General features: G+C 40.6%; 1 protein-coding gene across 1 annotated transcript in view; it reads right to left on the bottom strand.

Moving 5' to 3' along the window:
• Positions 1-1,635: 1,635 nt before the first annotated feature.
• LOC124613589 (G-protein coupled receptor 52-like) overlaps positions 1,636-24,545 on the bottom strand; it is a 106,826-nt gene continuing 83,916 nt past the window's right edge. Inside the window, exon 4 of the mRNA XM_047142304.1 lies at positions 1,636-3,063. Coding sequence (XP_046998260.1) covers positions 2,228-3,063 — 836 coding nt within the window. The 3' untranslated portion in view covers positions 1,636-2,227. The remainder of the gene's footprint in view (positions 3,064-24,545) is intronic.

Raw genomic sequence — 24,545 nt, 5'->3', positions numbered from 1 at the left:
AGGAATCAGCCTTCACAGAATTAAGAGATATTGACATCAAGTTTGCCCACTAGAAAACTTGTTTTTTTACTACATTATTGTAAACTCAAACATATCTTACAACCATTTTTAGAACATATTTTTTGAACACTAGTACTGAATTTAATTTGATTTTAATTGTCATTTACAGAAGATATTTTACTTATCTGTGTGATGTGAGGAAAACATGTTATCATTTGTCAAAATGAGAGACAAATGAAACCTGATTTGCATGTGTTAAAGGAAAACAGCAGACTATGGCTGGTGTTTTGATGGAATCTGCATTTACAGTAATATAACACAAATAATAGTTTCATGGAAATCCCCAAGAAATTGCATTTTGCTCAAAACATTATTGTCGACATTGAACTGAACACAGTGTTTCAGTTGCAATAAGGAAGCCTTGTTTCAGCACAGTAGAAGTGATTAATGAATACAAACAGACAACTGATTTACTGGAAGAAGTTACTTATCCCATGCAGTAGTAATTTTTTATATACTAGGTATGTCCCAAAAATTGTTCTGCAGGAACTGCTATCGCAGGTGTGTGAAATGGTGAATTTTACTGGGGCTTCTCTTTCAGGCATTATTGATTGTATTATGACACACATGGCAAGTCACAAGCAGAAAGTTACTTCTGTCACAAATATTTTGATTAAAAAGGAAAAGTCAGTATTTGTGAATTAACTACCCAATGTAGTTTCTGGCGAAAACAGTTGAGCAAGAGCCTACACAAAACTGACATTTTCTTAATGATCTGAATATGTATCCCCTCATGTGAACAAACATTTTTCATGAAAGGAATAACTAATGAAACAACCTTTTCACTTACAGTTTCAGTATCAGGGAAATAGGTGAATCTTCCATGAGCTTTTCTGCAAAGCAATTTAGATAATAAATGTTTCAATTTTTGTGGCAGCACAAGCTTGTGTGGTGTTTAAAGCCAACAATATAGGAAGTAACAGGAATGATTTTATAAGGTACAGGTTGTAAGAGTCTGCTTTGAGTAACTATTTCAGTCTAAAAAGTATGTAAGTACCATGAGCTCCTAATAGGACTCTTTTACAGATAAGGTTTTTATAATAGATTTAATCATACTTCAGAGTGTGAAAACCTGACCTATTTTCTTGTTTATTTGTTGGTGTTTTACTGTATAATGGAAAGTACTTACAAGACAATTGGAAAATTAAAAATGACATGGTTTTTGAATAGCAAGATTAATTATAAACTTCTGTTATTGTAGATCTACATACGTATTGTGCCTGTATGTTTCTGCTTGTTGCTACCATATGGATTTTAGGATACTAGATATTGTAAACATCTGTTACAAAAATTTGAATTGAGCAGTTAGCATAGTATTTAAAATCCCCCATTAATTAAAACTGCAGTTGGAGTTTTTCTTTGATGGAACTAGCTGGAAGCATTTTACTATCTCCTGATGGTGTACTTTCATAATCTCATAGATGTGTCTATGTGGTTATTAGTAAGAGCATTCATCAAGTTTAATTTTCCACATGTATTCTTTAGAATACATTCACTTTAAAACAGTTGATTTTGTATCAGAAATATTATTTGTTGTTACCACATACAGGATCAGAGTAAGAAGTTTCTGTTGCATTCATGAAAGAGAAAATCATGATTTATAGCACATGGTAAGTTAGAAATAGATTTACCATTCTGTAAATACATAGTCATCCTACAGAGGTAAACAGCGTGTGTTAAATTTCGGAATGTCCAATTCCAGTTTAGTAATTGTATCATGGTGAGTGAAACAGGTTCGTCAGAAAATGATCTGTTTGAATGTCTTGAAATAAACCTGAGAATACCTTCTTTTCTGGACATTATTTTTGTAATTCTAGTGTTCAAAAAACAATTTTTACATGAATTATACATTATTTACTCCTCTGAACAGAAAATCAAACAATTCATAAAACAATACATTTGTAGAAATACTACAACAAGGGGAATATATTAATCACAAGACTTTTTCTGAAAAAGAGACATTTAGAATGTTGTTGCATCAAGATGTAAGAAATGAAAGTTAGTTTCCATCTCTCAAACAGTTGTGAGCCATTTCAGAATAGAACATAGCTACAGAGATGTATATATTATAATGCATTCCCTGAGACACCTGCACAACACCTGATTCCTGTCAGACACAACTGCAGAGCAAGAAGGTAGTCACTTCATCACTAAGCAACAAATAGTCTTAATCATCATCATCCATATCAATCAACTCACCCTGCAGTCTGCCTTTGTAGCGACAACAGAGTCTAATACAGAAGACACGCACTGCTAATCGAAACTGTGGGCTCAGAGCGATGAGGATCACTATTTTCCAGAAAGAGTTCAGAATACCTATCCACACAATTACAAAGTGTAGATATGGCACCTGATACCTGCTGTTTGTGAAGTACTCATAGAACTTGACTGTTGCATACGGTGTCCATGAAATCCAAAATGTCAGCACAAGCACGAAAGACATTATGTGACTTGGGTTAGACAAGTTTTCAGTCAGAGCAGATGCATATTCTTTATCATGTATTGGGACACCACTTCGCACCATTCTCATCATGGAAAATATGTAGTAGTATGTGTAAACAATTGTGATGAGACTGGGGCCTAGCACCAGTATGGCAACTGTTATAGAGTAGGCAGCCATATTTCCCCAGTCCAACATGCAGACAAAAGCATCACGGTCGAAATGTGGCTTATTGACTCCCAGCAGTGGAGGGCAACACAACATTGCAGCAGAGACCCATGTGAACACCATCCAACATTGACAGTGGGTACGCTTTTGCACTGTATCATACCGAAGCGGTCTTTGCACTGCCAGATACCGATCAACACTTATCCACATGAAGGTGAAGACATTAACACTCCAGAGCGTTACTTCAAGATACCCCATCAAGCGGCACACCAAATCTCCGTAGATCCAGTTTTGTAGCCAGGCTGAATACACTGAGAGTGGAACTACGAATAAGCCACAGAGAAGGTCTGCTACTGCTAGAGACAGGAGATAGATGTTGATCATCTCTGATGGACCTGAAACAAATAAAAGAAATCTGTAAAATGGTGTTGATATTTGATTTAATACAATTTTTAGTAATGGTAGTATGTAATGTTCAATAGATACATTTTGTTTCATGTGTTAGTATTAACAAAATTTAGTTTCTCATGCACTTAAAATTTACGTTACTGCCAATTTCAGAAACATATCACAACATGCATCAATTTTTAACTTTTTGATGGAAGATATATTTCTTTCTTTTTTTGTGGTCACAAGATGTCTAGAAGTATGGTCACTACGTTATGTTACGAGTTACCACTGTAATATTTGTGATGGTTGTTGAGATGAGGAAAGGAGGAATCACAGTGACACATTTCGAGCAAACTAAAGAGCCATCTCATCTCGTTTGGAGAATTTGAAGAGGCAGGTTTCTGTTCAGTGAATGTATTCCACCCTATAAGTAAGTTTTTTTCATTAATGTGTCAAAAGGAAAATTCAGTTAAGAAAATTATGAAATTGTGAGACAGAATGGTTTACTTGCTTTAGGGGTTGAAATTTTGAGCCTTCATCTGCAAGTAACCATTCAAAAAGTCTGTTTTGTAAACACAGAAAGGTTTCATATTAATGCAGCAGATAGGGTACACAAATTTCCTTGGGGGATGGGGAAGAAGGGAAAGGGGTGGTGACAGGGCATCTGGCCACTCTCTACCAGTAAAATAGCCAAATTCAAAAATAATAAAAAATGGTTCGAATGGTTCTGAGCACTATGGGACTGAACATCTGAGGTCATCAGGCCCCTAGAACTTAGAACTACTGAAACCTAACTAACCTAAGGACATCACACACATCCATTCCTGAGGCAGGATTCGAACCTGCGACCGTAGTGCAAAAATAATATGCTGACACTGAAGAAATGGGATGAGGCCAGGAAGGAGGAGTGTGATGAAGGACATGAATGGAAATCATGTATACCAAGGAATAAAACAAGCCTGTGGTCATACAAATAGTGGGGCAGGTTATGCCATCTTTTGTGTCTGCATAATTAAGTCTTATTGAAATGGCTCTCAAAACTGAAAAGACAATGTGGACAGCGGAAGTATTACAGGGAAATCATAAGTTGCTGTGAATTAGGTAAGAAGCTATTTCCAGACCTAAATATTTTTGCAAAGCAAAGTGTAAGATTTGAGGTTGTAGACTGAAAGCTTACATTACAAACATCAACATTAATAGCTTTTCATGGCCAAGAATAATGTATTCCATGCAAATAAATGAAACAAAACAACAGCTACTATAACGAATATAATTGATAACAGTCACCAAAGGGCAATGGCATATCACACACAAAGCACAAATTTTTGATACTAGTAGATAAATCCCCTGGCAACAGTTAAGTGAAAACACGTTGCTCTGTCTGTTACTTAGACAATAAGGGCAGAGTTGTAAGTGTGTGTGACATTGGCCCTTGAGTTGTTTAAAAAGGAGAAGCAGCACAGCATCTATTTGTAAAAACAGTGAATAAGTTTATAGAAAGCTAACATTTCATTGCATATCGTAACTGCAAGAACGTGAGTTTGCTACAACATAATGATAATCAGCAAGAATTCTGTCATTAGTCCTGAACAGTAATAATTAGACATGTGTCACTCCCCACGCCTTTGCTTTGAAATGTGGACTTCTCAGAGAATGGACAAAAATGTCTTAACAACCTAGATGAAACCAGTTTTGAATCAAGGAGTGGTGAGGGATCCTGGAGGGCACATAGCCGCCCTCCCCCCCCCCCCCCAACAGAAACGTTTAATAAAACTATTTTCATTTCTACCTGTTATTTCCAGATTTCTCAGCTAGTATTTTTAGAATGAAGTAGTGTGAAACCTAAATTTCATGAAAATGGCAATGAATTCTAGAGAATTACTAGCTGTGTTTTATGAAGGATATTTTTCACTTCCTTGTCCAGAAGGGTGAGCTTGCTGCCTGAGTGGTTGTAGAAAACATTCCAGCTACATGGAAAGGTGCATGACAGCAACAAATCCAAAACAGTTCGTGAGCTTACATGTAGAACTGCGAAACCACAAGAAATTGAGTAAAGCTAGACAGAAAGGGGAGGTCCATCACAAAGAAAAATCTAACAAAAATACTGACTACTGGAAAAATAAGCGGAAACAACTGAAATAAAAGTAAGTTCCCCATTTACGTTCATGGAGCCACAGTCTGCAGATATATGTTTACAACCATGGTAATAACTGCAGTACTGACAGTGGTGAGTGAAAACTTTGATTTTGCATTGTGCACAGTATAATGTTGTCAAAATTCTGAAAGTTTGTTTCTATTATAGTTATTAAATTAGTTTCATGATACATATGCTTCTCAAATTAGAGGAACGGTTCTCAAATGATGTATTTCTCTTAACAGCACTTTCTTGGGAGTGATGTTAAAATGATGTACTAAGCACTGATGTAAGTAAATTACCATATTGTTTTTATTGGTATACCAGCTAACACAGCAATTATTCACAATTACTAAATTTGTATGGGGATTGGGTATACACCTAAATTCCTCCCCCCCCCCCTTTTCTCTGCCTATCTCCTCAACTTCCCTCTCTTTCTCCATCTTCTGCTCCTTCCTTTCCTCTCTCTCTGCATCATCTCTTCCCCCTTCTGAGTCCATTTCCTCTCTCCCTCTCTGTCTGTCATATTGTCTCCCCTCTCTGAGTTTGAGCTTTGTTTATTTTTAGTGTGAACGAAATATTGATTAGGAATGGAAGTCGCTTAAATGCATGGGCACATGAAGCTATATGGGATTCAAGAGATAGGCTTCCTTCACCTGCTACATCTGTGAGTGTAGTAGCGCCAATGGCAGTATTTTGCTTAGTGTTAAGTCTGAATATGTAGGATTACAAAGTTTCGAACGATGAGATTCCGTTGTAGCATTCTAATCATAAACTGATGAGCCATAAATACACATTCCCTGTTTTCTGTAAAATCGAAGGCAAGGAAGAAAACAAAACATTGAACATTGTTGTGTGTACATTTTTTAATTGAAATATTTAAGTGGAAAGAATACACTGTGGGAAACAATTTGTCTAATGGCTTACATGCCTTCCTATCGTAGTTGGAACTGACGGGGAGAAAGAAAACAAAACCGAACATTTTCACAGAACACCACAGCATTTTCTTTCTCACAGCCATTTTCAACAGAAACTTGCGCATAACTGTCTGAAAAAAGGTATGTATTTGAATGTTTAATTTTATATTATGTCAAAATTTGAAATATTTGGTAATAAAGTTTCCGCTTTATGCAGGGTGGGTTAAATAAAAGTGACCCGGACGAATGGACGAGCATTTGTGGCAGCATTAAAGGAGGAGGAAGAGACATACAGCTACTGTTTCCACACGATAAGTTGACGATTGGCGCGCTGGCGGTCGGGTAGGGCCGTGCCACTGGATTATGGCATAGAGTAAATATCTCTGGAGCGAGCATTGCGTTCTGCGCATGTTGTCAACATTAAACCAGGATTGTCACGTGTTTTTGGGACTTCGCTGTGCGTGTGTGCTTTCTGCAGCGTTTGAAGTTTATAATATCAAGAGTTTTTGTTGTCTTTCACCGTTTGTTGATATTGTAATAGCGATGGTGAATTACTGTTGTTGCTACGGATGCAAAGAAAAATATATGAAGGAGGGATAGTAACTTTTCATGGGTACATACCATGTAGCTCTAATTATAGTTATCATATTAGTAAGAGACACTGTATATGTTTAAAAATTTCGAGACGCATTATAATTAAGGCAGTGTGCGATTTGTGCTTTTACCAGTGGGAGGGGGGGGGGGGGGGATGTCTTAGGGGGTTAGTAGAATTACATATGTTACTAGCTTGGACCGTGGCGTTACCCATGGTTAAACAGTTATTTACAAATAGATGTTAATGCCGAAACCCACTATTCACGCGTATGCACTATCAGAAAAGCCATCGCTTGTTGTATCTTTAAAAGTACATTATAGGTAAAGCTTATTTACAAAATCATCTACATACAGGTATACGACGGGAATTCAAAAAGTAAAGGTACATTTGTGAAAAGCTGTACTTATTCTGATGATAGAAAACTGAAACATGCGTTATTTTTTAGGTAAACTCCGTGGAGTTCAATGCAGTTTTCCCGACGTTTTACGAGGTTTCTTTTTTACTTCATCAGAAAATATGTTTTTCGGTTGCATCTGTAACCAATTTTACACCGCAGCAATGACGTCTTCATCACTTTCAAATCTTCTCTCCTGTAGTGCTTCCGTTAAGGGTCCAAACATGTGAAAATCACTTGGAGCCAGGTCTGTACTGTATGGTGGATGTTCCAGCACCTCGAATCTCAACTCCTTTATTGCGTCGGCTGTCCGTTTGGCAGAATGTGGGCGAGCATTATCTTGCTGCAGGACGACACTTCTTCACAGTTTTCGACGACGTTTGGATCTGATTGCAGGTTTTAGTTTCGTATGCAACACATCACATCCACCATTCAATACAGACCTGGCTCTAAAGCCTCGTTTACGCTGGGGCGACGTCTTGCAACATTGTGGCATGCTACGGAAATGTGGCGTGCGTCGTCTTGTAGCATGCTACAACAGCAACATCTTGCGGCATATGTTGCATGCGGCAGGTTAATTTATACCAAAGTAACAGAATTTGTGCCACACGTGTGTCGGTCTTGTAGTATAAAGGATGATAAAGTATCGCAGCGGCGGCCTACTTGGTACTTGCACATGCAGCTAACAACGGAAATGAAAACCAAAGGAAAAGAAAACGATGATGGAAGAGAAGAGTATTTAAAGAAGGTCCACGAAATAGTATCCTAGGAACTAGAAGCAGACGATGGTGCGTTTTTTTAGTAATGTGTGCTTTCGTCCCAGGCGCGTTAGTCCGCGCCATACCTTGCCAAAAGTTGGCCTAACGGTAAATGTTCGCACAGGTAGCCGGACCGGTCACCACCCTGTGTCAGGGCCCGGGGTGGGACTTTCAGCCCCCAGCTCACCCAACTCTGCTGTACGACTGCTGCGGTATGACTGCCACACAACTTCCCTCGCAAGCTCGCAAGTAAACGGATGACGCACCTTAGACGAAAGCAACAATGACAACATGAGAATTATGATTTAGTTCTAAATGTTTTGAAGTGCTTAACTACTGCAAACATATTAATAGTAAGACTGTATTAAAAACTTCCAGTGTTCGGCTCCACAAATTTAAATTATGTGTAAAGTTTTACTCCAGTGCGTGGGAAATACACTCCTGGAAATGGAAAAAAGAACACATTGACACCGGTGTGTCAGACTCACCATACTTGCTCCGGACACTGCGAGAGGGCTGTACAAGCAATGATCACACGCACGGCACAGCGGACACACCAGGAACCGCGGTGTTGGCCGTCGAATGGCGCTAGCTGCGCAGCATTTGTGCACCGCCGCCGTCAGTGTCAGCCAGTTTGCCGTGGCATACGGACCTCCATCGCAGTCTTTAACACTGGTAGCATGCCGCGACAGCGTGGACGTGAACCGTATGTGCAGTTGACGGACTTTGAGCGAGGGCGTATAGTGGGCATGCGGGAGGCCGGGTGGACGTACCGCCGAATTGCTCAACACGTGGGGCGTGAGGTCTCCACAGTACATCGATGTTGTCGCCAGTGGTCGGCGGAAGGTGCACGTGCCCGTCGACCTGGGACCGGACCGCAGCGACGCACGGATGCACGCCAAGACCGTAGGATCCTACGCAGTGCCGTAGGGGACCGCACCGCCACTTCCCAGCAGATTAGGGACACTGTTGCTCCTGGGGTATCGGCGAGGACCATTCGCAACCGTCTCCATGAAGCTGGGCTACGGTCCCGCACACCGTTAGGCCGTCTTCCGCTCACGCCCCAACATCGTGCAGCCCGCCTCCAGTGGTATCGCGACAGGCGTGAATGGAGGGACGAATGGAAACGTGTCGTCTTCAGCGATGAGAGTCGCTTCTGCCTTGGTGCCAATGATGGTCGTATGCGTGTTTGGCGCCGTGCAGGTGAGCGCCACAATCAGGACTGCGTACGACCGAGGCACACAGGGCCAACACCCGGCATCATGGTGTGGGGAGCGATCTCCTACACTGGCCGTACACCACTGGTGATCGTCGAGGGGACACTGAATAGTGCACGGTACATCCAAACCGTCATCGAACTCATCGTTTTACCATTCCTAGACCGGCAAGGGAACTTGCTGTTCCAACAGGACAATGCACGTCCGCATGTATCCCGTGCCACCCAACGTGCTCTAGAAGGTGTAAGTCAACTACCCTGGCCAGCAAGATCTCCGGATCTGTCCCCCATTGAGCATGTTTGGGACTGGATGAAGCGTCGTCTCACGCGGTCTGCACTTCCAGCACGAACGCTGGTCCAACTGAGGCGCCAGGTGGAAATGGCATGGCAAGCCGTTCCACAGGACTACATCCAGCATCTCTGCGATCGTCTCCATGAGAGAATAGCAGCCTGCATTGCTGCGAAAGGTGGATATACACTGTACTAGTGCCGACATTGTGCATGCTCTGTTGCCTGTGTCTATGTGCCTGTGGTTCTGTCAGTGTGATCATGTGATGTATCTGACCCCAGGAATGTGTCAATAAAGTTTCCCCTTCCTGGGACAATGAATTCACGGTGTTCTTATTTCAATTTCCAGGAGTGTACACATCCCAGGTTGGGATGCATAAACTAAAACCAGAGGAGGGGATGGTCTGATGCAGAGGGGAGGAAGTCCCCCCCCCCCCCTTCCTCCCCTGCAAATCGCACACTGAATTAAGGCTTGATTCTGTAGACCTATTTTTCTACGATTTTATGACTATATAATAGATATTACGGCTCGTACAAACAATCGATTCCTGTCGTAAATTTTCTAGTGGAACAGGAAGGAAATGGTTAGTTGTTTCAGCATACTATCCTCCATGCATTTATCAGTGACTTATCGATTATGTATATAGATTACTCGGTCTACTATTTATTTAATAAACTGGGAGCAAGTACGTAAAATGCGTTAAATAAATACTTCGAAGTGTCACCAGTAAGAAAAATTGTGTGCCTTAGGTAGCAAAAACAAGAAAATAAATACGCAGAAATAACAGAAAAAAAGGACGAATTAGCAGGGATATAATCGCTAATGTGTGGCAAATTCCGTGTTTTCGCACACTTGCAAAAGTACTAGCATACTGTCAAGTCGTTTTGCAAGACTATCGCTGCAAAAATGTACTATGTAATACTATAAAGTGCCGTATCATACCGAAAGCTACCAAAAATCGAGTGCATCTGAACTGTGACACCTATCGCAAAGAAGCAGGGTGTAATATCACTTGTCCTTAAAAGTTACGTAACTGGTTTATTCCCGGTATCAAATAGATACTGTTAAAATGTCTGTGCAATATATATATAAATAATCCACGACACTTACGAAAAGAATCTGCCTGTACTAGGGATGCAGTGACATTCTAAATATACAGGGTGCTATACGGACAAACACACGACGTCCCGAGAACACGTGACCAGGCCGGCAATGTATGTTGACAACACAAAGTCTGTTCTGCGCATGTGAATGCTCACTCCAGAGATATTTACTCTATGGATTATGGCTGCGGTGAGGAGAGGAGCGGTAAGGGGAAGGCAATGATAGCACCACTACCCACGTTTTGTGCATAATATGAAATCGGAGGCAGCACTCACGGAAATATTGCCAGCTTAACTGTCAAAATGATCTTCATTAAAGCTTCATTAAAGATCTATGTCATTTGTGTTTGATTCAAGATGATGATGATGATGGTCATCGTCATCGCCTGAGGGCGTGGTACTGAGGATAACTTCATCGACGGTCATTTCTGTTATCCAATCTCGTCTCCTGTGCCCTTGCTCCAGCTACTGAACATTACCGCAGTAAGCTTGCCAATCCTGTGGAGTAACTAAAAGGAAAGCAGCATTAACAAGATTCTGCAATCTTACCTTCGACAATCTATGCCAATTCTACCGGATTTAGATAGCAGTTTTAGGGCGGTAAACGCACAACTTTGTGGCCTCTGCCTCGTCGATTTTCTCCACGATGTACACTTTTGCGACTGGTTTGTTTTCCTTTATTGTAGATGACAGTTCAGCCTTCCTCACTGAGTTGCTGCATTTCATCTGCCCATCTTACAACCACTCTAACATCGTAACCCCGAAATCATACTTATTAGGCATTGCGTCGAACTCCCTGTTATGGTATGGAGCATTATCTACTCGTATACAATCACATAATTGTGTGGAGTTAACCCATTAAGGACCAAGCATTAAAATAATGATTTTTTTTTGAAAATAATGTTTATTAGATCTGATTGTGCACTCATATAGACACAAATATACAAAAAAGAAATATACAGGTCCTAATTAAAGTACAGCAAAATGTATCGTTTACGTAACTGTGGGACTATAAGGAGTCTTATTTCTCTCTCTAATGAAATGATTGAAAACAGTTTGAATGAAGATGCACATTACAGCTTTTGTATTTGTAAATTATTATACTTTTACATAACCTACGTTTTCTTCTTGCTTCGTTTTCCTCTATTATTATGTTGCCTACATCATCACAGGGTATTTCTTTCGGAAGAGAGCATTTGGACGGACGTCCGTAATTGCATTTTTCTGTGTCCTGTGGGGTTGCAGTTTCTCTGTTTTCTTCATTCTCGACTGCAGCATCTTCTGATTTCATTAGGGTCACGCATAAGAATGATCGAAATTCAAGATGTGACATATTTTCTTCATTTGCAAGATTGTATATTTTCTATGAATTCACAGTTACACTATCAAGTTGGTAAAGAGAGGCCACCACCATTTCTTGCCTCTTATTTGAATTCTGTAATTGGCAATAGCATTATCGTGTAAATTAACACCACCCATACATTGATTGTGCTGAGATATTACCCTGGGTTGGAGCAGAGATATACTTTTCTTTTCTTTTCGACTGTACCTTTTTGCATTCGCTAAAGGCTGAATGGTGCCGCTGTTGGTAACTACTGTCACAATGGAATTGTCATTCCACTTTACCATCATGACTTCAGCTTTGTTGTCAAACACAAAGTCAAACACACCCTTGCCTTTTTTCTTCATGCTTGAGGTGGATTCCGAAGGGCACTTTGCAGTGCGGTTCTCCCGAATAGCGCCAGTGGCAAACAATCCCTTTTGTTTTAAAAAACAAGATAAAGAATAAGAGGAAAGGAAATTATCAAAATATATACAATGACGAGGCGGGTCTTCAACAACTGAAAACAAATTCAAAACCACTTGTTCACCCATATTTTAAGAAAATTCAGATGTTTCACATCCTGCCATCTTCCCACCACAAGGAATGAATTTGTACAAGTAGCGATTTGAACTGGATAACACCACAATTTGAAGCCAAATCTGACATATTTTCCTTTGATGAACATCTTTCAGGAACTTCTCCCAAAATAAGGGACCATGTCCTCCTCAATAGACAAATTATATCAAAGATTGTTCTCACTTTAGAAAACTTGACATTTTTATCCAGTCTGTCATTGTCACACAAGTGGATGTTTTATTTGATTGACAAGAATTTATTACGACTCATGCAACTTCTTACAATTGGTAATCGTTTGTCTTCATATTTCGACCAGTACAGTTTCATTGCAGGCAACGTGTGATATCCTGAAAGAATCATTATTCCTATAAATTTCTTCAGGAATGGAACAGTTATTTGAAATGAATGGCAATTATTATCTTGTGCATATTTATTTGCGTATTCAGTAATTTTTGGAAACACTTCTGAGTCAAATTAAAGTGAAAAAATTTCATAAGGCGATAGACTCTCTACTCTATTATTTACGTCTTCTGTCTTGGTGATCTCCTCCGTTATTGGTGAAGAAGTTTAAGTTAGTTGAATTTCTTTCAGTTCGGAACATCTTCATTTCTTTTCGTTACATTCACACCAATTCGTTTTCTTTTCTTAACAGGTGCACAGGATTCTGACACTACAGTTGAATTCACTGTGTGCATGTATTTCAAACGCGCCAGCGATATCTGTTGCGTCCTCTTCCTCAACAAGAAGATCTTCATCAATTTCTTGTTCATCTGTGATCTGATCAATATCTAGTGGAATGTACGTACAATCGATGCTGTCTGCAACCTCAACTTCTTCATCTTCATTCAATATGGCCTTAAGTTCCGCAGTAGATAGGGGTTTCGTGTCATAGTCAGACATTCCTAAACAAGCAGAAATCCCTGTATGTACTGTCTGCATTCATTTACAGCAGAACTGTGGTAAATTATGATTCAGTTCGTAATACGCAAAAGTAAATAAAATGTAAAACTTCAGTAAAACTGACGTACTGGTAGCGAATATTACATCAGAGTAATTGTTCCACCTGTAAACGCATTGAAACTGCAACCAAACTGAAAGAATATTTTTTAAACAAGGGCTAACAATAATAAGCTGTTCGGTCAACAATGGAATACTGATTTATTATTATGGTAGAACGAAGTAGCCCTGTTCCACAAATATACTCGGCGGTCTCAGAGTTGTGTAAACGCAACATTACCGAAAAAAAAAAAAAAAAGAAATAGCTCGAATTCTTACTGACGTCTCTAAACAGTAATGTGCTATGATAACAGAAGTTGAAAGTAGTTCACTGTATAAAATTCGTTTAAAAATCATTACGTGCTAATTAGGAAAGAAAGTGAAAACTTTCGCAACGAAATACGCAAATTTATCTGGAAGTCTGAAAATTCACGGTGGTCAACATAACGAGCAGTGATATAATAAAATGCCTAAACTAGGTTTTTTTTCAGATGTTCTCTTAATGTTGTAATAAGGAAATTCTAAATTTGAGCAACTCATTTTAAACAAAAAAAAAAAATTACGAATGAAATGTTGCGTTAGCGCAACTTTGGGCCTTAATGGGTCAACGAACCACCATATCTGCAGTCCCCTTTCCGCCTCCTTTCAGTCAACGTCCGATAGCTTCGTCAAATTCAAGAACTTCGCAGGTTAGTGGAAACAGTTTCTTGCTTGAAACTTCGTGACAGATTAAAACTGTGTGCCAGATCGAGTTCCCAGGTTCAAGTCTTGGTCCGGCACACAGTTCTAATTTGTCTTAAAGTTTGAAATCAACGCACACTTCGCTGCAGGGTGAAAATTCGTTCTAGTTTCTTGCATCTTGCTGCGAGTACCTGCTCATTTTGTCTTTTCGGAAGTTTTCCTAGTGTGTGTTTAGTACCGGTGTGAAAATATCACTGTGAAAAGGAGAACGACACAAAGACTGATGGGCCGAAACAAAAGTACCGTTGGAACCCCGGAAAACACATAATTGCCACCATCAATCAAGGAACTGTGAAAAGAGTTTACCAATCAATTTATTTGAGTTTGACCAGAAGGGAAAATAGAATGGCAGTACAAGCGTCTTTAAATTTTAGCTGCTTTTGCAATGTTACCATTGAAAGCAGTAAAAACTGCATTCAAAAATCGATGAGTAATTAAAACGCAGTCTCTTGGTGAGATATCGCGACGCATTTTTGTTTCCTGTTGCCGAATATTTGATAATACAATAAACAGAGAGAGATGTTCGAAATTTGCGTACACACCCTCAAAATTTTTAAACACGGAAGTCCTTTGATTTTAGTTAATTGAATTATGTTCCTTTGCAACATAAATATGTACTCCCTTAATATTTTTTATATTTTTGTGTTTCGCCACGATTTTTACTCATTAATACTGCTACAACAGTGGCGACTGCTTTGGTTTTTAAGAATAACTGCACTTTCGCAACAAGTACTTGCGGCGAGTTCCTGATATAAATTTGCCCCAGTGGCTTGAATCAGTAAACATGAGTAAGTTTTTGTTCTAATGTAAACACCTCAGTAAGTGCTTACAAAAGTTGCTTGCTAGTGGGCGCAAGCCTTTTGTAATACTTCGCGTCTAGTGGCAGCTTGACGTCGGCAGCGCTCGGAGACAAATGAATATCTTTCAAGCAGGGCTGATGTTTTGTGCTTCTGGCTTCGGGTTATTGTGGCCAAACAGTACTTCCAATAGGATGGAGCACACTGCCTTACGAACCTTGGAGCAAATTTATGCGACAATCTTCACAAAGTTGTTGGCAGAAGTCGTGGCCCTAGCTGGTCACCCTGGTCACCTTATCCGTCAATGTGCCATTACTTTATGTGGGGAGCCCTCAAGTATAAAGTGTATCGCAATTATCCTCATAGTTTTCAAGTACTGCAGCAGAACATTTCGGATGAGACTGCAGCAGTCCCGTTCCGGTCCGCCTTCAGCAACTTGCTGCCCAAGGCCCAAAAGTGCCATCTGCTATAGTCAAGTCAGTATTGTATTTCCTTTCCTCTGCTGTGTTTCTTTGTACCCTGGAACTCTGTTCTCTGGGGCACTTTTATTTGCCCCGCTCTGTATATTACATATGAATTTTTATATTATATATTATATACATTAAATATGTAGCCTATATCCTTCTGAAAGTTCATTACCGCATCGTGTAAAATTTGAAGTACATCAGTCAACTGCTTTTCGAAATTTTTGCTAATAACATTGAGCCTTTCATACTATGCACCGAGCGAGGTGGCGCAGTGGTTAGCACACTGGACTCGCATTCGGGAGGACGACGGTTCAATCCCGTCTCCGGCCATCCTGATTTAGGTTTTCCGTGATTTCCCTAAATCGTTTCAGGCGAATGCCGAGATGGTTCCTTTGAAAGGGCACGGCCGATTTCCTTCCCAATCCTTCCCTAACCCGAGCTTGCGCTCCGTCTCTAATGACCTCGTTGTCGACGGGACGTTAAACACTAACCACCACCATACTATGCATACTTATATACCGTATGCATATAAAAAAATAGCCCAACTCTGTCCAAACGTTAGTAGAGTATCGTTTAAATATTTGAAGAAATTGCTTAAGAACTTGTTGAGTTTTTTCTAACAATGTGTCCCATGTACATATTATTTTTAAACTTACTTACCATGTTTATCAAAAAGTATGTAGCCAAAGTCCATCTGAATGTTTATTAGAGTATTTGAAGTAAATCGGTGAATGAACTTGAGATTTTTTCTTACGACGTTTCCTATATAAACATTTGAGCGGAATTGGTCTACATAATTTTTGATATTACAAGGGTGTCTCACGTAATTCTGCCACCTCAAACATCTCTGGAACAACAATAGATATTCAAAGACGGTTTTCACCAGCGTGAACGTACGGCAGGGGCTTAGGAAACCAAATACTATGCGAAATTTTAAAACGTAAACAAATACTATTTTCAACACAAACTTGTTTATTTTCAAATGGACATCCTCCATTATTTCTTATGCAATCAATAGCATGAAAAATCACAAAAATAATGGCATTGGTTGCATCTCAATACGTCAATTACATCCCGAGAAATTGCAAAGCGAAGTTGACGCTTGAAATAAATGAAGCGCATAGCTAGTGCACGTCCTGAGACTCGAGTGTGCACCTCACGCTGCTGGTAATCGTGATGTGATTGACGTACTACATCAGTGGAGTGTTAATGTATGGTGTGGTATTGTATGACAACACATCATTCGCCCATTATTTCACTGATGGCACTCCTAAAGGGGGATAGTTTAGCCCCTTCTTGTGCTGTACCTTATTTGAACCGATACACCTATTATAATGTGTCAAATAATGGGGTATCAGATTGATGGATGTCCTGTGCATAATGTTTATTGTTGCGAAATGACACACTTGGTTTCACGTTTCTAAACCTCACAGGTCCTGAAATATGTGGCTTGTAAAGGATAACAACGGCGTCACAGTTTCTGACGTAATGCATCGAATGCAGTACTGTGCTCAGAGCAGGGGTTGCCTGCACTAGCGCCTGTATTCTGCCGTAAACATACCAATATCACCACGGGACGCTCTATCTTTCGAGCAGTTAGTCCACGAACCCACTCGGATTGTAAATGGTTGCGAAGACACACTTGTCCTCTTAGCCATAAACAATCCAGAGCTAATAGAGAGCATTATGACTGATACAGGGATTAGTGATCACAAGGTCGTTGTAGCTAGGCTCATTACCGTTTCTTCCAAATCCACCAGAAATAAACGCAAAATAATTTTATTTAAAAAAGCGGATAAAGTGTCACTAGAAACCTTCCTAAGAGACAATCTCCATTCCTTCCGAACTGACTATGCAAATGTAGACGAGATGTGGCTCAAATTCAAAGATATAGTAGCAACAGCAATTGAGAGATTCATACCTCATAAATTGGTAAGAGATGGAACTGATCCCCCATGGAACACAAAACAGGTCCGAACGCTGTTGCAAAGGCAACGGAAAAAGCATGCAAAGTTCAGAAGAACGCGAAATCCCGAAGATTGGCTAAAATTTACAGACGCGCGAAATTTGGCACGGACTTCAATGCGAGATGCCTTTAATAGGTTCCACAACGAAACATTGTCTCGAAATTTGGTAGAAAATCCGAAGAAATTCTGGTCGTATGTGAAGTACACAAGCGGCAAGACGCAGTCAATACCTCCGCTGCGCAGTGCCGATGGTGCTGTTACCGACGACTGTGCCGCTAAAGCGGAGTTATTGAACGCAGTTTTCCGAAATTCCTTCACCAGGGAAGACGACTGGAATATTCCAGAATTTGAAACACGAACAGCTGCTAGCATGAGTTTCTTAGAAGTAGATACCTTAGGGGTTGCGAAGCAACTCAAATCGCTTGATACGGGCAAGTCTTCAGGTCCAGATTGTATACCGATTAGGTTCCTTTCAGATTACGCTGATACAATAGCTCCCTACTTAGCAATCATATATAACCGCTCGCTCACCGATAGATCTGTACCTACAGATTGGAAAATTGCGCAGGTCGCACCAGTGTTTAAGAAGGGTAGTAGGAGTAATCCATCGAACTACAGACCTATATCATTGACGTCGGTTTGCAGTAGGGTTTTGGAGCATATAATGTATTCAAACATTATGAATCACCTCGAAGGGAACGATCTATTGATACGTAATCAGCATGGTTTCAGAAAACATCGATCTTGTGCAACGCAGCTAGCTCTTTATTCGCACGAAGTAATGGCCGCTATCGACAGGGGATCTCAAGTTGATTCCGTATTTCTAGATTTCCGGAAAGATTTTGACACCGTTCCTCACAAGCGACTTTTAATCAAGCTGCGGGCCTATGGGGTATCGTCTCAGTTGTGCGACTGGATTCGTGATTTCCTGTCAGGAAGGTCGCAGTTCGTAGTAATAGACAGCAAATCATTGAGTAAAACTGAAGTGATATCAGGTGTTCCCCAGGGAAGCGTCCTGGGACCTCTGCTGTTCCTGATCTATATAAATGACCTGGGTGACAATCTGAGCAGTTCTCTTAGGTTGTTCGCAGATGATGCTGTAATTTACCGTCTAGTAAGGTCATCCGAAGACCGGTATCAGTTGCAAAGCGATTTAGAAAAGATTGCTGTATGGTGTGGCCTTGGAAAGACCACATAGATAATATTGTGGGGAAGGCGAGCCAAAGGTTGCGTTTCATTGGCAGGACACTTAGAAGATGCAACAAGTCCACTAAAGAGACAGCTTACACTACACTCGTTCGTCCTCTGTTAGAATATTGCTGCGCGGTGTGGGATCCTTACCAGGTGGGATTGACGGAGGACATCGAAAGGGTGCAAAAAAGGGCAGCTCGTTTTGTATTATCACGTAATAGGGGAGAGAGTGTGGCAGATATGATAAGCGAGTTGGGATGGAAGTCATTAAAGCAAAGACGTTACTCGTCACGGCGAGATCTATTTACGAAATTTCAGTCACCAACTTTCTCTTCCGAATGCGAAAATATTTTGTTGAGCCCAACCTACATAGGTAGGAATGATCATCAAAATAAAATAAGAGGAATCAGAGCTCGAACAGAAAGGTTTAGGTGTTCGTTTTTCCCGCGCGCTGTTCGGTAGTGGAATGGTAGAGAGATAGTATGATTGTGGTTCGACGAACCCTCTTCGAAGCACTTAAATGTGAATTGCAGAGTAGTCATGTAGATGTAGATGTCGATGTACAGCTAACTCATAATCAGGTCTGCTGAACTGCTCTCATACAATAATGTAATTCACTTATGTTGCCACATTAAAACTTATTTTCTTGTGGCTTGTTACATTTGCCGTCATCTAGTCGACATGCCGGCCTTCAGTAATGAAGAAAAACTAGATGTTATTTTAATTTATGGCGAATGCCACAGAAATGCAACCGCAGCTGTGACACTGTATGCTGAAGGCTACCCAGATCGGCGGTGTCCGTCACGTTGAACCATTGGCAACATCTGCAAGACACTCACGAAAACAGGAAGCTGGGCTCCCACAAAACGTCGATGTACAACGCCAGCGACTGGCAATTAAAACGAAATTGCTGTTCTGGCTGCTGTAGCGCACAATCCTCAGGTGGGTGTACGAGAAATTGCACGAGGTGTAGGAATAAGCCACAGTAGCGTGTTCAGAATCTTGGATCGGCATCGGTTTCATCCGTTCCATATCTCACTGCACCAAGAACTGTACGGGAATGACTTGGATCCCGCATTGCATTCTGTCGTTTTGCACTTCAGCAGTTGCAAGGTAATCCAGTATTCCTAAGCAATACGCTGTTTACGGACGAGGCTTCATTTACATATCATGGTAATGTGAATCTGCGGAACATGCACTACTAGTCCGTGCAAAATACCCACTGGAATCGCCAAGTTACTCATCAACGACAGTGGAGTGTCAGTGTTTGGTGCGGTATCATTGCTAACTGTATTGTAGGTCCCTATTTTTACCGTGGAACATTGAATGGACAGCGATGTACATCATTTCTTCAATACATACTAGCGCTCCTCATGGAGGATCTAGGATTTGAAACTCGTCGATTAATGTGGTTCCAACATGATGGATGACCCGCACACAATGCAAAAGTTGCAAGAGACGTTCTAGATGCGACATTTCCAAATAGGTGGATGGGGCGGGGAGGTACTGTGCGATGGCCAGCACAGTCCCCCGACTTGGCGCCATTAGACTTCTTTCTCCGGGGCGCAGTGAGAGACAGAGCGTATCAAAAAAACCCAACGGCAGTAGAGGATATGCAACATCGTATTACTGCGGCGTGTGCGGCATTATCTGTAGAAACTCTACAATCTGTGCAACACTCTCTCGTTACCCGTCTGCAAACGTGTACTGATGCAAACGGAGGGCACTTCGAACATAAGTTGACTTGACACAGTTTCATTGGTCAGGATGCGGGCGTATTTTTTATGCTGGATGTAATGCACATCAATACAGTTTCTGTGGGTGACAGGGCACTAGTAAGTGTGTTTAGCAAAGTGAATTCAAGTGTATTATCCCTAATTATAGTTTTAGTTGTCATTTCGCTAAAATAAACATAAATTTACAAGTTGGAAAACGTAACTTTGCGTTGGACGTGTTACTTGTTTATGTTTGTGGATTGTGCATACCTTCCCATTGTGTGATCTCCTGACACAGGCAGCGTGTCGTACATGCTTGAGTCTCAGGGCGTGCACTAGCTGTGCGCTGTATTTATTTCAAGCGTCAACTTCGCTTCGCAATTTCTCGGGATGTAATTGACATACTGCGATGCAACGAAGGGCATTATTTTTGTGATTTTTGATGCTATTGATTGCATACGAAATAATGGGGGGGTCTCCATTTAAAAATATACAAGTCTGTGTTGAAAATAGTATTTGCTTACGTTTTAAAATTTAGCATTGTATTTGGTTTCCTAAGCCCCTGCCGTACGTTCATGCTGGTGAGACCCGTTTTTGAATATTTATTGTTGTTCCAGAGATATTTGAGGTGGCACACGCACACACACACACACACACATACACCCACACACACACACACTATATAAAGACTGATCGGTCCGAACGTTTATTAGAGTATTCTATAAAATTGGAAGTAAATCGGTCAAGAACTCTTCGAGATTTTTGCTAACAACTTTAAATATCGACTTGTCTTTATACAATAGTATAGATTTTAAATACATATTTACACACCATGTATGTTAAAAAATATGTGAAGTAACTCTGTCAAAAACTCATCAAGAGTTGTGTTTATAACATTGTCGCTTTATGGCTCTGAGCGCTATGGGACTTAACATCTGTGGTCATCAGTCCCCTAGAACTTAGAACTACTTAAACCTAACCAACCTAAGGACATCACACACAGCCATGTCCGAGGCAGGATTCGAACCTGCGACCGTAGCAGTCGCGCGGTTCCGGACTGAGCGCCTAGAACCGCTAGATGTCGCTTTATGCACTTAATGTACTTGCATACCACGTATATTAAATAAGGTATGTAGCCTATGTCATCTGAAGCAAGTTGGTAAATTACTTCGGGAGATTTTTGGTAACAACGAAAAACAACGACTTCTCTTTATGTTGTAGTTCAAATGGCTCTGAGCACTATGGGACACAACTTCTGAGGTCATCAGTCCCCTAAAACTTAGAACTACTTAAACCTAACTAACCTAAGGACATCACACACACCCATGCCCGAGGCAGGATTCAAACCTGCGACCGTAGCGGTCCCGCGGTTCCAGACTGTAGCGCCTAGAACCGCACGTCCACTCCGGCCGGCTTTATGTTGTAGTATAGAAGTATTTATTAAAATAATCAACAAGCAGTTGCACAAAAAAAAATATTTCCTTAGCTGGTTTCATTCACTTAGTGCCCTTCTTTTTCTCCGTCAAAGAGCTGCAGTGATACTAGCGGTCCAGTAATATCAACTGTAGTCTAACATATATAGACGTTATAGAAAAATTAGATTAAAACATTTTATAATTTTTAATCGTGTTGTTATTAAAATCCTACGCATCTGTGGCACGTTGTTAATGGGTGTTGTTGGGGGGGGGGGGGGAGGGGGGGCAGTAAATTATATTTTAGAGTGCTGTGAGACAGTAATAAACTGACACCCTGCAGATGGGAAGCTTTCAACCTCTCTTGCGATTTTGCCCCTACGAACGGTAAAGGAAAATGTTGTGCTCCAGAAATACATTGTCTGATAAAAAAATGTCAACGAGAAGAGGAAACGAAACTTGACTGGTTGAGTGTGTACCACAGGAGATATTATTTCGTTGATTATAAAAAATGTTTAAATGTGTGTGAAATCTTATGGGACTTAACTGCTAATGTCATCAGTTCCTAAGCTTACACACTACTTAACCTAAATTATCCTAAGGACAAACACACACACCAATGACCGAGGGAGGACTCGGATCTCCGCCGGGACCAGCCGCCGTTGATTACAAAATCGGATCAAATTAATGAAGAATTTGGCAGTATGAGCTGACTTATCAGTATGACATCGCACCCCTTCTGGCGTGGATACATACGCTCAATCCGTTGGGAAGGATATAATGGGGCAAGTTGGCCCAGAACTGTTATAACCGGCACTTGATATACCAGATACTGGCAATGGGACAGTGTTGCTGTCCGAGCTGATCCCATATACTTTCCGTCGGGAACAGATCTAGGAATCTTCCTGACTACAGTATTATCTCAACCTGAAGCAGTTGTATAGACAAGCGCTATGTGTGGACAAAAAATGTCTTGTTGAATATTGGCGCTACGATAGTGTCACACGAGAGATAATACGTGTGGGCGCTGTATGTTCGTGACGTACTCCACATCGTGACACGAGGAATAACGCCGCTGTGTGTCTCCACAAAACATTGGAAGAATGGGACCTCCCCAGGCTGCCGCCATAGTAGCTGACGATGGTGAGCGAGGGTAGTGCAGAACTGCTATTCGTCGTTGAAAACAATACGATGCCATTCATCAGCAGTCGATGTACACTATAATAATTCAGTACATATAATGATAGAACGGTGTGACTTACATCGGAAAGTTAGATGTATGTTACGAAAAATCATTGCAATTGTTTCCTGAGTCGATTGTGGAGCAGCGTATTTCACTAAAGGTGTGTAAAGTGTCTTGTATTTTCTTGTCAATCTCTTGGGCAGTGATTTTACTTTCACGCCTGAGGAAAATTTTCCGACGTCTTTTTTTATAGCTGCGATGTTATATATGCTGTTTCTTGACCGTGTCGTCTAGAATTTGAAATAATGAACTTTTCTTCTGAGCATTGCTTAATGAGAAGGATCAAAATCATTTTTCTTTCATTTGCAACTATATACTTGCTATAAGTACAGCTGCAATATATTACAGTCGTCTTTACCATTTCCGTGATACAATAACTTTTGTTTATCATTCAGAAATGACATTTTGGCGTAGCAGATGCACTAAATCTCACGAAAATACCTCAATTAATGTAATATAGAATTCATAAGACTCCATCTACGAACGCATCTTTAATGAGTAAGTCCCTACAATGTCATATAAAGTAATGGATTATTTCCATAACTATTCGTAGACGTGGAACATTTATGTTCAAGGTACAGCAAATTTTATATTCTATACAAGTTGAAATATTCTTATTTGGTTTTGTTTCTCATTCGGGATTTTTTAGCATTGGACAACCTACAGTAAACGTTGTATATTTAAATGATAAATTATATATGCTTCCTGGCCACACCACTACGCCAAATACAGACTTTTATGTTAACGGCAGTCTGCGCATGGGACCGTTAATTCCCTAATCTGAATGCTGCCCGAGATGACACTAAATGTTGCAGGGAGTCAGTTACCTGCACTCGAGTGGCAGACATACACGTAATTTGCAACGGGCACAAAACGGTGATGGCAGCCGTGTCCGAACAGAGGCTTGACCATGGGCATTCCTGCCCTCACTTTACCATGCAGTCCAACACCGGGCCACTGCCACTACAAGACGGTCAAATAGCGCCCCACAATGACGCCGCTTTCAAGCTCGATCAGATGCTGAGCACGTGGCATTTCTGTATCTGTCACAGTACTCACTCAACAGCAGACACTGTCCAGGTACCAGTTGCAACGTAGGGGCAACAAAAATTCGATTTTCAATATTTCGCATAATTAATGACCGGATTTAAAACTTTAAAATGCTGTCACAATCTACTGATTAAGAGATATAATCTTATGCTAGAAGTTTAATACAAGCCGTGTGTTTGTCTTGAGGCAGAGTACTTGACGGCGCGCAAATGTACGCTTTTAATTCATCCAGTAGTTGGGAATGAGGGCAATTAACAACTTCCAACAAAAATTACATGTTTCACCACGGACTGCAGTGAGGATTGTTGTGAATGTTAACCATCATCATTGCGCGTGACGAATTACTTAAAATCAGCAACCAATAATAGATATAACTGTAATTAAACGTGTATGGCGAAGGTAGCAACTGCCTCAGAATTTGTGTGTTAATAGAAAATACGTATCAGTTTGCATATCGCAACCTTTGTGGACTATAATAATAGAAAAACTTTCAATTATCAACTATTCCGTCTCAGAACAGCCGCGCTCGGTTGAAATACCACCGAAACCACAGCAGAAAAATTGATGGTCTTTCATCCATTAGGCACACGGTCATATAATCA

This window comes from Schistocerca americana, chromosome 4 (genome assembly GCF_021461395.2).
Source record: "Schistocerca americana isolate TAMUIC-IGC-003095 chromosome 4, iqSchAmer2.1, whole genome shotgun sequence".
Taxonomy (NCBI): Eukaryota; Metazoa; Arthropoda; class Insecta; order Orthoptera; family Acrididae; genus Schistocerca; species Schistocerca americana.
The sequence above is the reverse complement of the archived record's forward strand: the minus strand, read 5'-3'. Positions and strand labels throughout refer to the sequence as shown.